The 16,083-nt window shown below is 41.0% G+C and overlaps 1 protein-coding gene across 3 annotated transcripts in view; it reads left to right on the top strand.

Annotated features, from left to right (window-relative positions):
- The window catches only part of ANO10 (anoctamin 10), an 87,265-nt gene that overhangs the window by 18,532 nt on the left and 52,650 nt on the right, over positions 1 to 16,083 (top strand). For all 3 annotated transcript variants that reach the window (XR_014540123.1, XM_083578010.1, XM_083578011.1), the window contains exons 8-11: positions 450 to 524; positions 1,200 to 1,382; positions 3,371 to 3,562; positions 4,350 to 4,478. Coding sequence is in view for 2 of the 3 variants with exons in the window: in XM_083578010.1 (XP_083434136.1) it covers positions 450 to 524; positions 1,200 to 1,382; positions 3,371 to 3,562; positions 4,350 to 4,478 (579 nt within the window). In the remaining variant the exon portion in view is untranslated. The remainder of the gene's footprint in view (positions 1 to 449; positions 525 to 1,199; positions 1,383 to 3,370; positions 3,563 to 4,349; positions 4,479 to 16,083) is intronic.

Below are 16,083 nucleotides of genomic sequence, written 5' to 3'. Positions count from 1 at the left end.
CCCCTGGGTGTTAAGACGGGTATGTGGTAGATTAAATCTATGGTATCCTAAGATCTGTGGATTTTTTGCTGTGTATGTGCCCAGTAGATCTGTGTTTAAAAAAAAACAAAATCAGACATACTCGATATGAATGCTAAAAAACTGATAAGGAAAACTGATTAGCCAGATGTGTTCTTTTAGTGCATAAGCTAGAGTATAGCTGTTTGACTAAAATTACCCAAGATTAATTGGCAACATAAGGTCTCTTGACCAGATCAATCCCATTTTCTCCTTGGGAAGTTTATTTTCTAAAATAACAATTGTAGAGGAATCACCGCATGATGGCAGATGGTGGGGAGGGAAGGGGGCCTTCCTGAGATTGTTATGTCACATCACATAGTCCTTAAGTTTTTCCCATCTTAAACTGATGATGGAATTGAAATATATATTTCTTTTTTTTCTTTTGCAGTTTCAACTTTTTAAATTGCTTTGCATCGTTATTCTACATTGCTTTTGTCATGTTTGATATGAAACTTTTGAGGCAGGTGAGTGATCTTACATTGTTTCAGTTATTTGATTATCTTAATATCTCCAATTTTTTTTATTAATTTACATTAGACTGATTCAGATAATAATTTCAAGCTTGGAAATATCTTCCAGAATCTCTGCAACTGATCTGCTGTGATAGGTAGTCCTTAAGACTGAACTTAAGGCTACTGTGCTGTAATGTGAAATAATTTATTCATGTTTAATATGGCTCTGTGCTTCTTTGCTTTACTTGCCGTACATTGTAGTGACTTTTCTACTCTTTTCAGTCTTGTAGTAGCATTTACAGCTGCATCCATTCTTCACACAAGCTTGAGATACTCTGGTACAAGTGGGTTGCAAATGATATTTTTGTGTGATTTAGTTTGAAGTCAAATTTCTGGGTCTGTCCTTTCTTTAGGAAACAGCTGACCATGAAATTGTTAACATAGTAAGGCTAGTGGGAATGAAAACTGCTACCAAAATGAGCTGCTTCAGTGATTGCTGCCATCCTTATTTTTTCAGATTCAGCCTAAAAATTTGCTTTGCTTCAGTTCAGTGTATTGTGGAATTCTTAGATCTGTAGTGCTTGTTAAACAGGACATGCTCATTAGTTAATTGAATGCAGATATAATACCCTTTTTAAGGACTGCTACAGTCTCGTTACATGTTTGCTTTGCTTAATTTTCTTAAAGAGCTTGGCAACTTTGCTGATAACGTCCCAAGTCCTTAATCAATGTGTAGAAGCTGTGCTGCCTTATTGGCTCCAAAAGAGGCGGACCAAGAGTGTGAAGAAAAAGGTGAAAGCTTTGGATATAGATACCGACCTGACTTTGCTTGAGCAAGTTAATCTGGAAAAAGGGATGGATACCTATCCGGTAAGTTGACTGTATCCTCTTCCGTGGTTCATTGCATCTGAAAAGTGGAAGCTTAAAAAAAACAAAAAAAAAACAAATTTGACTATTGCAAATATTTGAAACCTTAATAGAGTTTACAGTGGAAACAAATGCCCCCCCCCCCCGAATAGTTAGAAAATAAACATTTTTGTGCTAGTTCAAGCCAGTGGTCTAAAATCATGCTTTATGTTGAGTTCACCCCCCCCCCCAATCTTTCCCCAGCAGGTAATCCTAGTGCATGTGACATAGTGGTACCATCAGGACTTTAGGGTCCAGGGCCTCACTCAGCAGAAGGGCTGGCTTACCATATCTATCTGTCTGTCTGTCTGTCTGTCTGTCTGTCTATCTGTCTATCTACGGTCAAACCTTGGTTCCCAAATGCATCCGTTATTGCATGTCTCAGCTCCTGAAGGCCAAAAACCCGGAAGTAACTGCTCTGGTTTTTGAACGATTTTCAGAAACTGAACAGCTTCCGGGGAGTTTTTTCTTCTTTTTTCTCCATTGACTCCATAGACAAGGGCAGTTGGCCCTTGATCCTTGGTTGTCAAATGTTTCGGAAGTCAAACAGTTTTCCAGAATGGATTATGTTCGACGACCGATGTTTGGCTGTATCTGTTTTCTGATAAAACACATACCACATCTTACTTCATTTTGAAGTAAGTGAAGCAATCCACATCATATTCCAAAAAGGGAGCTCCCAGTAAGACCATTCTAAGCTCATCCCATTCACCCGGACCACCTGTTGCACTAGCTTAAAGAGTTTTTGATTTTCGTATAATAAGAATTGTCAAGAGGTTGGGGGTCTTTTACTTGGCCCTGTTCATCAACGCTGGTTCTGCCTGGAGCTCAGACTTCCGGGTAAAGAGGTGAGCTCATGAGGAAGCAGTTTCTCTTTCTGCTGGCTGCTAACACTCCTTTTAATTGCACCTGGGTGCTGGCTTGTCTGTACCAGGGCTTCAAGGCCAGCGACAATGACTTCATTTAATTGGGAAGAGATCTGCAGTTGTGGAGTCACACATACACCCTAGACTCTCAGCTCTGGAAAGTTTTGGCCTAGACATCTTCTGATTGGCTGGTTCTTAAGTATTACCCATAGGCCACATGTGATGCCTCACCTTTTCCCTTTGCTTCCCTGACTGTCACCTGTGTTATAGGGCCATGGATTCATTGTTAGTGTATCAGGCTAGATTAGCTTAGCCTTTTTGCCTGTTCTGTGATTTCCCAGATAGTCCTATATTCCTAATAGCATTTTCCTTTTTTATTTTTCCTATGCGATAAGCTGACTTCATTATACGCTGCTAGTTTGTGATTAGAAAACATCTACATCTTCATTCTAAACCTTTGTCTGGACTCTTTTAGTCACATCTGTGACTGTATAATTTGGCTTCTTTTGCACAAGACCCCGGAAGCAGAGCGTGGTACTTCAGCTTTTGGTTCTTGGGATCTTAGGGATGTCTGGAATCTCCTGACTCAGACTGGGTGGACAAACAGCCTTTTTCTACCTAAAAGCAGTTTGTTTACTCCCTGTGTGTTGGCCGCATTTGAAACACCAGTAAACATTTACTTGGGCTTTGGGGTAGATTTCCTGACAATAATTAGTAAGGTTTTATTTGGTAAATTTAAAGTTGGGGCAAAAGCACATACCAAGCACAGTTCTTTAAGAGGGGATGTGATTATTAAAACATCACCTTCATTCTAACTGGTGATTTATGTTGGGCATGGAGCAGCGCTGTACACCGTCTCTTACGTTCCACACAAGATGAATTAATTGATCTTCAAATGAATAGAAATGAAAACAGGTAGTTGGTATGTATACTCTACTCACGTCAATCTTACACTTCCTGCTTTTTATTTTACACCCACGCTCTCCACTTTAATATTTCTAATTGGGAAAATCCGTAGGTCTGCCAGGATCTGTAAAGCTGCTTCTAATCTTGTATTTATGGTTAAATTGTTCTCTTTTCTTGCAGGGTACTTTTGATGATTATTTGGAGCTGTTCTTGCAGTTTGGCTATGTGAGCCTTTTTTCATGCGTCTACCCTTTGGCAGCTGTTTTTGCAGTGCTCAACAACATCACAGAGATGTATTCTGATGCCTTAAAAATGTGCAGGATCTTTAAACGCCCGTTTTCAGAGCCTGCTGCAAATATTGGTGTATGGCAGGTAATCCATTCAGATGCATAATGTTTGAATAACTTCATTTCTTTTTTTGTTTCTCTATTTGTCATTGGAATACATGAGAAGTTAGTCATTTTCCCTCTCTTTTAAGGGTTTAAAAGTGGGATATACCGTATTTTTACATCTATAAGATGCCCCCATGTATAAGACGTCCCCTATTTTGGGGGACTCAGATTTAAGAAAATGGGGGGAGATGGCCCAGAGTATAAGACGCCCCCTAATTTGTGGCATTATTTTTTAGGGAAAAAACTTAGTCCTATATACGGAAAAATATGGTAAGTCTATAAAGTATGCAATGAGTTTACAGTAACCTGAGAATTCAGTTAAAAAGCAGGCATAGGTACAAAATAACAGACACAAGAAATAGATATTTTGTGTGGGGATTTAGCTGTCAGTGTAGTATTTAGCTACAGTGTCTTAAGACTGTACTATAGTTCTTAAAAGAAGTATCTTTTTCCTTGCAGATAAGGCAGATTTACATGTTTCTTTTATAGGCTACAGGGCATTCAATTTAGAGTAGAGGTGGAGAACCTACGACCCTCCAAACGTGGTTGGACCACAACTCATAGAATCATAGAATGTGATTTTAAGCCATCTTTAGGCTGTTTGGCCAGACTATTAGTGGTAGATTTCATGCAGATACCTGCCCTAAACTTTTGGTTATTGGCACTTTTGAATGTAACAAAGGGGAATGTCAGGGCTATTCAGGAGCCTGAGAAAAGAGAACATATTTTTGTTAAAGGAATTCTGGTTCTTTTTCTTTTTGTTTCAGTTGGCTTTTCAAACTATGACTGTCATATCAGTGGTTACCAATTGTGTCCTTATTGGCATGTCACCTCAAGTAAATGGACTTTTCCCAGAATCAAAAATTGAGCTTATCCTAATTGTAGTGTTGGCAGAGGTAAGTTGACAATTTAATTATTTGATTATGGTCTGTAAGTAGTGCTGTTTTTTTCCCAGAAAAAGAGGTGCAGGAACTCCCACTTCTTTTTTGATGAGCAACCCTAAGGTGGCAGAATTCAGTTCCCTGTCCATAAGAGTTTGTAAGCTGTGCATTTCCTTGACTGCTACACCCACCATCTTATTAGCTAGAGAATCTTATGTATCAGTGCTTTTCAAGCTTTCCTATCTGTTAGGGAACCTTTTATACATGGATAGGTCAATTATGAGATAGCAGCAAGTTGCAGAGGGGGCACACACAAAGGCGCTAGCTGCATGCTACTGGGGCAGATCCATGCATTGGAAAGCGGTTTTTGCAAAACAGTTGTCTTGACCAATTGTTATGGCCAGACGTATTCTAGCTTTGGAGTCCAGCTGAAAGCAAAGTAGTTCTCGGGATGGGAAGCAGCAGGTGGGATGAAAAGTCCAGAACTTGCATCCTGCTTCAAGTTGCCCAGCTTTGTGGTATTTTGAGATAATCTACCTGCAGAAAAGCCATCATACGTGGTCAGATTTTCACGGCTTAATGTGAGGTGTGGACAAGGCCTGTGAGATGAGATGATTCTCAAGACTTCCTTCCAAAATACAGTGGTACCTCGGGTTACATACGCTTCAGGTTACAGACTCCGCTAACCCAGAAATAGTACCTCGGGTTAAGAACTTTGCTTCAGGATGAGAACAGAAATCGTGATCCGGCGGTGCGGCGGCAGCAGGAGGCCCCATGAGCTAAAGTGGTGCTTCAGGTTAAGAACAGTTTCAGGTTAAGAACGGACCTCCGGAATGAATTAAGTGCTTAACGTGAGGTACCATTGTACTTTCCTGTCAATTATTCTGCGCTGTTTTCAATCGTTTCTTAATCAGTGTTCATTATTAAATTCTGTGAAATAATATTTTAAAGAATAAATTGCTTTTGCTTTGAAATTATTTTGCTTTGGAGGCAAAATAAATGTTTTGGTATCACACTGTCTCAGGAGAGACTTATGGAAACAGTAATTTAAGAAAAATTAAAAGGGGAATTTGTGGGGTGCTTGGAGGTATGAAAAAGCTTTGGCATCAATAGTATCATAGTGAGGAAAGGGGAAGCAGTTATAGACACACACATATTGTTGAATCTTTTGAGGGTCACCAATAAACTTTTCATCAAGTCATCGCAGCAGGGGAGGGGGCCCGTGGGAGTAGTCAATTATTGCAAAGAAAGGCTGTTTTAAAATAATATATTTTAAAGCCAAGTTTTGAGGGGGCCACAAAAAACCTTTGAGGTACCAGATACAATCCATAGGCTGTATTTGTTATGAATATCTTAGAAAATTTGCAGCAATAGTTACCAGCAGCTTGGAGGCAACAAATTAGCTGCCTGGGATATCTACAACCCTCTTATCTCTGGAGTAGAGGATTTATGGGTTTCCCATAGCATTTTTGGCTACACAAAAATGCAGACATCTGGTAAGACTCTGACTGACTTGCTTCATTCTCTTAAAGAAGTTTGAAAATCCAGAATCATTTGAGAACTAATGAGTAAAGCTGCTCATTGGCTATTTTATTCAGATATTTGTATTTGTTTTCAGAACCAAATAAGTAAAACACATCTCTGCTTGCATGTTAAGCTCCAGATGGTAAAGTGCAGCTTATGAAAATCAAGCAGTGACTTGGTTCAGTGGTACATACATGTGAAAAAGAATTATCGGGCATAATTAATTCAGAATGCTTCAGGAGGTTAATCAAAGTCCATGGTGGTTTACATTAACACATATTTTCTACTAAGGAGTTTATTTAAAGCTCTAATATCTCATTTTCACACAACATGAAACACAAAATCTCTGTATGTTTGCCTCCATGCTGGACAAGAATTAGAAATTTTAAATTCTTTCGGTCTATAAAACCCCCATCTTTGGCTATGATAATTTCTTTGCAGTCCAACTGAAAACTTTCTAAATAGCATCTGAACACTATAAATAGTCCTTGCCGCTGTTCACATACAAAACGGTTTGGTAATATGCTGTCGGCTTGCATGCTCCCTCCTTCTCTGCTAATTCTTTCCGAATTCCTGATTAGGGGGAAATCACAGCTTTTTTCTGGTTTGGGTATAGCTTCAAATTATGATTAGCTGTATACCTGGACATCAGGGAGGGAAATCGGAACAATGAAGGTGAGCATGGAGTGCATGAGCCCACAGATTACTCATGTCTTGCCAAACCAGTAGTTTGACATTATGTGATAGCCAGCTCACTGTTTTCCATCTGAATTTTCAATCAAGATTATTACACTGGAGCAACAGAGAGGGTATTGGTTCATAAGTCAGCAAATATGAAATAAGACTTACATTTAGATTTGAAACAACTAAGACAAATAACCTGGGGTTTGTTTGGAAAGTGAAGTTCTGCAAATTGATATACAGTGGTACCTCAGGTTACAGACGCTTCAGGTTACAGTCTAACCCAGAAATAGTCGGATTAAGAACTTTGCTTCAGGATGAGAACAGAAATCGCACAGTGGCAGCATGGTGGCAGTGGGAAGCTCCATTAGCTAAAGTGGTACCTCAGGTTAAGAACAATTTCAGGTTAAGAATGGACCTCCAGAATGAATTAAGTTCTTAACCAGAGGTACCACTGTACGCTGAAGGGAAAACAGATGGAGTTTAGTTGTAAGCATGTCGTGGCTGGTTGGTTTGGGTTTCTTTCTCTCTGAACTTAGTATCATTGGAAATGATGAAAATTAGTTAACAGCACACGCACACACACACCATTTATCTTTGGATCTTACAGACTATAACAAGAGGATTTTTTAGGCTTCGTATTCATTCAGAGTTTTGTACACTGCCATCTTGTGGTGAATTAATACAATTAATGGAAAGTATTTGCCTTGTAGTGTGATCTCTTTAAAAATAATGCATTAAAGCAGCATTTCCCAACCTTTTCCCGACCATGGCCCCCTTCCGACCTTGTTTCCTTCCCCCATGGGCATAGCCGGGAGTGGGCAGCTGCCCCACCAAATAAATAAAAATAAACAAAAAGCAATACAAATCTGAGGTTCTGCCCTGCTAACAAAAGCCTGCCCCCCTCAACAAAAATCCTGGCTATGCCCATGTCCGCCCCCCCATCCTACTTGTAGAAAAGGTAACTATTTTTATAATTTATACACAATAAAGTTGCATAAAATGATAGGAACATAATGAAATATTGTTGAAGCTGAAAAATATAGGAACAGAATCACAGAGCTAGAAGGAACCCCATTCTAGTGCAGCCCCCTACAACATAGAAAACTCAGCTAAAGCATCCATGACAGATGGCCATCCAACCTCTTCTTAGAAACCTCCAAGGAAGGAGAGTCCAGAAAGTCCCAAGGAAGATCCATCTTCCATGTATTATACAAAAGTAAACAACACTTATTTGACCCCAGTTATTTGACACAGAGAGGAAAACCTGCAGATACAGTCCAAAAGGCACACAGGGAGTTCTATATACAGTGGTGCCTCGCAAGACGAAAAGAATCCGTTCCGTGAGTCTCTTCGTCTTGCGGTTTTTTCGTCTTGCGAAGCAAGCCCATTAGCAGATTAGCGCTATTAGCGGCTTAGCGGGCTTAGCGGATCAGCTGATAAGCGGCTTAGCGGATTAGCGGATCAGCTGTTAAGCGGCTTAGCGGCTTGGGAAAAAGGGGGGGAAAAGGAAAAAAACCCCGCAGGAACTCGCAAGACATTTTCGTCTTGGGAAGCAAGCCCATAGGAAATTCGTTTTGCGAAGCACCTCCAAAACGGAAAACCCTTTCGTCTAGCGGGTTTTCCGTCTTGCGAGGCATTTGTCTTGCGGGGCACCACTGTATATGGGAGAATTTTAAATAGCAAGTGGTCCTCGCTCACCTAGTGCAAAAAGATCTTGTCATCTAGAGGGGCCCTGGCTGCCTAGATAAAACACTATAGTCCGACACACCTTTACTTGGGAGTAAGGCCCACTGAACTCAGTGTGGCTTTCTTCTGAGAAGACAGTTATTTACTAGATTCAAGTCAGCAGCACCAGACGACTCCATTTGGCTGGGTGCTGGAGTGGATTTCACCCCCACGCCTTGCAGAGCCAGGGCATCGCACTTACCTGACCTGGGGGTTCTAGATCACAGGCTCTACTGGTCAAAATGGAAGCCTTGGTGATCATTCTTTCCCAACAGAAGCAAACCAGGACTGCTCCCAAGAAAATGCACGTGGCAAAAAGGAGCGCTAGTCCCTGGTGAACTGCTCCCTTACCTGCTTGTGACTGGCCAAGCGGATAGCCAATCCATAGCCTGATATCAGCTATCCATAGCTGATTCCTGATAGCCTGATATCCGCTATCCATAGCGGATATCAGGATTTTAAAAAAAGTTTTTTCCCTTCACTTCTTACTTCCCTCTGTGGCCCTCACAGCCTCATGCTGTGGCCCCCCATTTACGTGATTTTCACCTGGGGCCCCCTTGGAATATTCTGGGGCCCCCAGGAGGCCATATCATTAATTGACCTCCTTTGTAATGTTTTATTTTGAAATCTTTAAGATAATATTTTAGTTTACTGTTATCTTGCTTTGACTGTACACTTTGACTTTCTTCACGTTGTTTTCTTTTTTGTTTAATTAATTTAATATGCTGTAAACCACTTTCAGATTTTTCTTAAAAATATAAAGCGGTATAGAAATAAAAAAATAAAAAATAAATATGGCCCCCGATTGTGAAACACTGCATGAAGGACTCACCCAGACTTCTACTTGACCTGCCATTTTCCCATGGGAAAACCCAATCTTTTATCTCTGACTCAGAGTAATTTGAATGTGATTTCTGTGGGTTGACCTTTTCTCCCAATTCAGCGCTGAAGAGCAGGTTTTCCTGGGGAAAGCGGTGGGGCAAATGGAAAACGGCTCAGATCCATGCCCAGAAAGCACATGACAGGCGGAAGTGTTGATGAGCCCTTGCTCACCTTTCCTTTAAACAGTCATTACCTTTGACCCTCAGGGATTGGGCATAGGCCCATGACACAAATTTGAATAAAACTGGCATAGGATAAATTATATGAATAGATACACCTGGGCAAATTAAGATGGTGAGTGGCTGGGTTATTACCCTGTACCTGTAAGCAAAGTAAAGCAAAACTTTGGTTTTTGGTTTCTTTAAGGGAGAAGGAAAGGGGCAGGAGATCTGGGGCCTGTCACAAAGTATCTGGGAATTGACTCTCCGGGGCCATTCCCAATAACTAGGTTTTCTTAGTTGCCGCAATACTATCTGTGGAATGTTTAATTGAAATTTTAAGGCCTGACCTGCAAATCTTGTTTAGATTTCATTGACTTAATTGGCTTTGTCTCTGGTGTAAGTGCCTTGAAAATTTCAATGTATACAATTATTGCCCGGTTAGTTGAATATAAACATTTCATTTGTCACAATCCAGGAGGAAGGCCAATTACTGCACTATTGAAACAGTTCATTCCTCTCGGCTAAGGCTGAATCCACATTATCTGCCATGTATTAATAGGCAGCCACAGGAGAGGGAGTGCGGGCTGTGCTTGCATCGACAGCAGGTGGTGTTTCGGTATAGGAGGAGACAGGAGAAGGGGCATTGAAATGGGGAAATTATATGGTACTCCATATCATTTGTTGCGCTTCGGTGCAGACCACAACAGTGCAATTGCGGTTGGCAAGGAGGAAGTGGACCCTGATTTGGGGTTTAGAATCTGGATACACTTTATTCATTATTTGCAATTAAGAAATGAGTGGCTGGCGTGGGACTTTTTCTCCCCCACCTCAAACTTTACCTAAAGAAATGGCTTGGTTATCCACATCCTATACAGTGGTACCTTGGGTTAAGTACTGTAGGTCTGTTCTTAACCTGAAACTGTTCTTAACGTGAAGCACCACTTTAGCTAATGGGGCCTCCTGCTGCTGCTGCACCGCTAGAGCACGATTTCTGTTCTCATCCTGAAGCAAAGTTCTTAACCTAAAGCACTATTTCTGGGTTAGCGGAGTCTGTAACCTGAAGCGTATGTAACCTGAAGCATATGTAACCTGAGGTACCACTGTATCTGCTTTGGGTCCAAGACTTTGGATCAACCCCAACCTGGGACCAACTGGATCTGGGCCCCAAATCGATTGGGGGGGTGTGCCCTAATGTTTGTTTAGGGTTTTATACGCTAATCAAGTGTATGGTCGTAGAGTGTGGGGGTGAAGGAAGGAGACACTGCGTCTTCTTCACCGCCACCCCAAATGTGGGCTTAATCAAAGAGTTTTGAAACCCTTATTGAACGTACGGTTGGGAAGGGGTGGAGAAAATAGATGTATCCTCCCTGCCTCCCGTTGTGCTGCAGAAACCAGGAATAAACCTTCTGCTCACTAGCTAGTGAGCGGACAATGCAGTCCTGCTCACCTTGGCTTTGTCTTATGTGTTCTCCTGCTGGGAACATGCATAATAATAATAATAACAATAATAATAATTTATTTGTACCCTGCCCATCTGACTGGGTTTCCCCAGCCACTCTGGGCGGCTTCCAACAAAACACTAAAATACAATAACCCATTAAACATTAAAAGCTTCCCTAAACAGGGCTGCCTTCAGATGTCTTCTAAAAGTTTGGTAGTTATTTTTCTCTTTGACATCTGGTGGGAGGGCGTTCCACAGGGCGGGTGCCACTACCGAGAAGGCCCTCTGCCTGGTTCCCTGTAACTTCTCGCAGTGAGGGAACTGCCAGAAGGCCCTCGACAAGCAGTCAAAGAGCAATGTGGGGCTGTTTGAAAGCTGCCTTACAAGCAACCCCATACTGCTTTTTGATGTAGATGCCTGCCTTTACACACACACACACACACACACACACACACACCTGCCCAGCCCTGGCTTTAAAAAATATTTCATTCATTTTTAGCTTTAACAGTTAACGTCACAAATAAATCATAATCATATACATATAGGATTCTCTGAATCCCTGGACTTCCCTTTACCCCTCCATGGTTTCCATAGTTATTCTTTTCCAACTGCGTCATATAATGTTCTCCATATTTTCTTAACACTCAATTCTCACCATAGTTCTCGTTACTTTGCAAGTGTTTTTTTGAAATCCTGCCAGTGTTTAGTTGTTTACGGTGGTTTGGTTTGCGCTTGACCCAAATCAAGTGTACAACCCAACTTGGGTGCTATTCTCAAGCTTGAAGATTTTGACTGCAGCGAAACCCTTTTTCTAGACATATGCTTAGGCTAAGAGCAGGTCCCTTTTCTAGCATGTGCCCAGATCCGCTGGACATTCTCATTCCACATTGCACAGCTGCTAATCAGAGGCAGGTCCCTAGCTATGGGGAAGCCCCTGTTTTTTTGCTAAGAGTGTTAGGAAAGCCTCCCCCCCCAAAAAATATTGACAGCTGCACGAATTATGATAGCTAGGAAGTGGAATGGGCAAGCAGAATATAAAATGGAAAAATGGTATAAAGTGGTGTGGGATATGGCTATTAATGATAAAGTAACATGTGCTATTAAGGTAAGACGGGGAATATGCAGGAGAAATGATTTTGAGGAGCTATGGAGGGTGTTTGTAGAATTTGTACCGTTAAAACGGAAAGGGATCAAACCATTGCAAGAGATGTTGAAATTTTGGGAGGTTGGATAGTTATTATGGAATAGTCTCGGTGGTGGGGTGCACATTTTTATTCTTATTTATTTATGATTATTACTTTGTCAAAATAAAACAAAAATAACAAAAAGGAGTGTTAGGAAAGGTGCGTTTTCAACTTAGTCCTCTCCTGACTCGCCTCCCAAGTTGTGATGCTTGTTCAGGGCAAAGACCATTGAGAATACTATCCTAACTTACAGAGGACTTAAGGAAGGCGAAAAATGTGCCTATGTAGCCAGACATGAGAAAATTCTTTTCTGGCCCCCAAATGGAGCAAGCAGCTGCAGCCTGGAGTAAACCTGTTAAGCAAGGGGGCGGGCATGGCCTGCCAGTGTCCCAAAGAAACTGGGCAACATGAGATGGGCTCATTTGTTTTCCGCTGTCTCTGGTTCAGAGCTGCAATAATGCAGGAGATAATCCTGGAACTCTGGGGAATTCCATAATGGCCTTGGGAAACACGATCACAGATGTGTGTTCTTGGTATCTGCTAACGGTTGCACAAATCCAGTTGTGTGTCAGACCACTGTGACCTGCTTTGACCCTGTACTTGGAATACATCCTACTGTACCGAATGTTGCCCTGGTGAACATGATGCCAAAAGAGTTGGGACATGACCTAGTTAGTGTTGCCATTACGGAAGGGAGAGAAATGTGATTCAGTTCCCATTTTAATGTAAAACTACCCTGTTCACATTACCTTAAACAATATATGCACTGCAACACAGCTATCCTTTGAAATGCACACTGTTACGAAATGCACACTTTTTAATTTCACAATGCTCTTCCCCAACCAAATGATGTGTATCAAAAATTCATATATTAGGGGAAAATGTGTTTAAAAATGCATATATTAATGAATATAATATTAAAATATGCCATCTATTAGGGGGAATTGCTTGTGAATAGGTTTATTAGGAGAAATATGCATGAAATGTTAATGAACCTTAAAGAGGACTTTTTAAAAAAAAACAACACCAAGCTGATGTGGAAATTGAGGAACTGAGCTTAAGATTTGAAAAATGAGAAATGGAATGAAACCAAGATGGACAAATTTGGCCATTCCTGGTTGACATGGGACTGTTGTTTACCCCTTTTCTCGTAATCTCATTTCTCCCTACTTGAGACAAAGTGATAGCATATGCCATGCTGTAGGCCAGGCCTCTCCAGAACTGAGCATGCTAAAGAGATAATTGAGCCCAAGCAAAGACCAGTAGCGCTTGGAAGTATGCTAATGAAATATGCTGCAAAACTTTAATTTCAGTGTAATCAGGGACTGTGACATCAACATGATTTATATAGGGATTCTCTTTAAATCCTGTTATTTCAGGACAATTTAAACATCTGCTAATTTTGCAAAGCAACTTCTGAAATATAAAAGAATTGTCTTTTAAAAATTATATTTTGTCAAATAGGGTTTTGGAATGAATACACACACACACACACACACACACACACACACGGTTTTTCTGGAATTAATTTTGCAAAATGCATGAAATGGAATTTTTGAATATATAGGCTTATGGGCTGTCACAATACATTATGAAGTGACTGTCAAAATAAATTATTTACTTATTTCCCCCTCCCCCCCAACTGATTAGAAAGTGTCAATCCAAAGCGTCACTTCTCTGACTGGAGGAAATTAGTCGGGTGGTAATTCTCAGGGGTATTTTTGGTGCTGTGGAAGGGACACAGCATGCAGCTGCTTTCTCTTTTTTATACAGTTAGGTCTTCAAAAGAAGTCACAGGAGACTTCTAATGTGTGCATATAATAAGCTGACACCGTATAGTGGATAATACAAAGAAGGCACAGCATGCAGCTGCTGAAAATGCGTACCCTGTAATACGCTTGATCAAGGTTAACACTAGTCAAAGGAACTGTCATAAGATAAAAGTAAGCTATTAGGAGGTGTGTGATAAATGCAAGCTAAAATAAATATTTTGTTTGCTCTTGTTATTACACAGATAGCTTTACATGCATCTTTTAAAAGCCATCTAAATTGTGCCATCTTTAAATCACTTGCTACCTCTTCCAGCCAATAACATCACTAATTGACAATGTTGTCAGGATTTCAGATTAAAGAATATGGTCATTTTGTGTACAAATGTTAGGCACAGAATCTGAAAAAGAATTTAGAAAAGCAACTTTGCAGTCTTCCACACACTTACTTGGGATCAATGGGACTTTGCAAGGTTAATGTGCAGAAGACTGCAGACTAGATTTTCAAATTGCTTGGGATGTCTCTGAAGCGGTGTTGTCACGCAATGGTCGCATCTCACCTGTGTCATAAATAAATGGATGCTGTCATTGCATATTATACGACATTGGAAACAGTTATATCCCTAAATTCAGCATCAGTGAAGCCTTTGTGTGAATAATGTGTTCACTTCTGTTTGCCATGCTTCAAGATGAGAGAGTGAAGCTGGAAAGAATCAAATGAGATCTACAAAAATATGCTTAGTAAAGTGAAGAATACAATTTAGGATGAACATCAGAATAGGTTTAATTGGAAAATAAAAGGCTGAATTGGGATTTGATAATATATAAAATATTGCCTCAATTCAGATGGGGCTCACGGTGTTTTTTCCCCTTGTCTGCTATGACAAGATAAGAAATAACTGACTCAGTTGGTAACCAAAATGATTTGTCCTGGATGTTAGGAAGGGCTTCCTGTAAAAATGTGGCAAATAACACTTCTGCCCTGCCTGCTTTAGCTGGTCCCAGAGTCAGTGAATCAGGCCCCATAACTGATGCGCATATTAATTATTTCCCTTAAGCCAATGTAGTCCAATTAATAATAATAATAATTTTTTTAAAAAAAATTTATTTATACCCCGCCCTCCCCAGCCAAGACCGGGCTCAGGGCGGCTAACAACCAATAACAAAAACAAGTTGATTAAAATACAATTTAAAAAGATTAAAATACAACATTAAAATATTAGGATGTAGCCTCTTCACTGGAGGAGAAAGGAAAAAGAAAGAGGGGGAGGGAATCAAACTGATTCTAAGCCAAAGGCCAGGTGGAACAACTCTGTCTTACAGGCCCTGTGGAAAGAAATCAGATCCTGCAGGGCCCTGGTCTCATGAGACAGAGCGTTCCACCAGGCCGGAGCCAGTGTTGAGAAGGCCCTGGCTCTGGTTCAGGCTAATCTAACTTCCTTAGGGCCCGGGACCTCTAGGGTGTTGCCATAAATGGACTTTAAGGTCCTCCGTGGGCATACCAGGAGAGGTGGTCCCGTAGGTACGAGGGTCCTAGCCGTGAAGGGCTTTAAAGGTCAAAACCAGCACCTTAAATCTGACCCTGTACTCCACCGGGAGCCAGTGCAGCTGGAAAATTACTGGATGAATATGCTCCCATGGCAAAGACCCTGTGAGGAGCCTCGCTGCAGCATTCTGCACCCGCTGGAGTTTCTGGGACAGCTTCAAGGGCAGCCCCGCGTAGAGCGAATTACAGTAGTCAAGCCTGGAGGTGACTGTCACATGGATCACTGTGGCCAGGTCAGGGCGGGAAAGGTAAAATTAATTAAAATAATTAAACCTATTGCATTGGAAATACAAGTTATCTCTTTGGGGTGTCCTCTTCATCCTAACAAGTGATGGAGACCACATGGGCATTCCAAGCTCTTGGTCCCCTATTCCTAATATGACTGTTTCTCCTGCCATAAAATCACAAAACTTTAAGCTTCTCTTAGAAGACATCAATTACAAGCAATAAGCCACACTTGCAGCAAAGTCATCAACCACACGAGTAGTAAGTTGCAAACTGGTCCCAACTAACCAGACAACCTTGTTTTCCCAGAGATGCAAGACTACACCGGAATTTCTAATTGACAATTTTCAGTATGGTCAGATGTGCCGCAGGCATGCTTCTGTGTCCAAGAAACTTAATATGTGTTATTTTGTAGCTGAGATTTCTTGGATTCATTTCATATGTTCAGATATTTTGAGGAATGTACTATCCTGCTCTAA

Source organism: Podarcis filfolensis (assembly GCF_964270895.1).
Source record: "Podarcis filfolensis genome assembly, chromosome: 12".
NCBI lineage: Eukaryota > Metazoa > Chordata > Lepidosauria > Squamata > Lacertidae > Podarcis > Podarcis filfolensis.
Note: the sequence above shows the minus strand (reverse complement) of the source record. Positions and strands in the feature narration are given on the sequence as shown.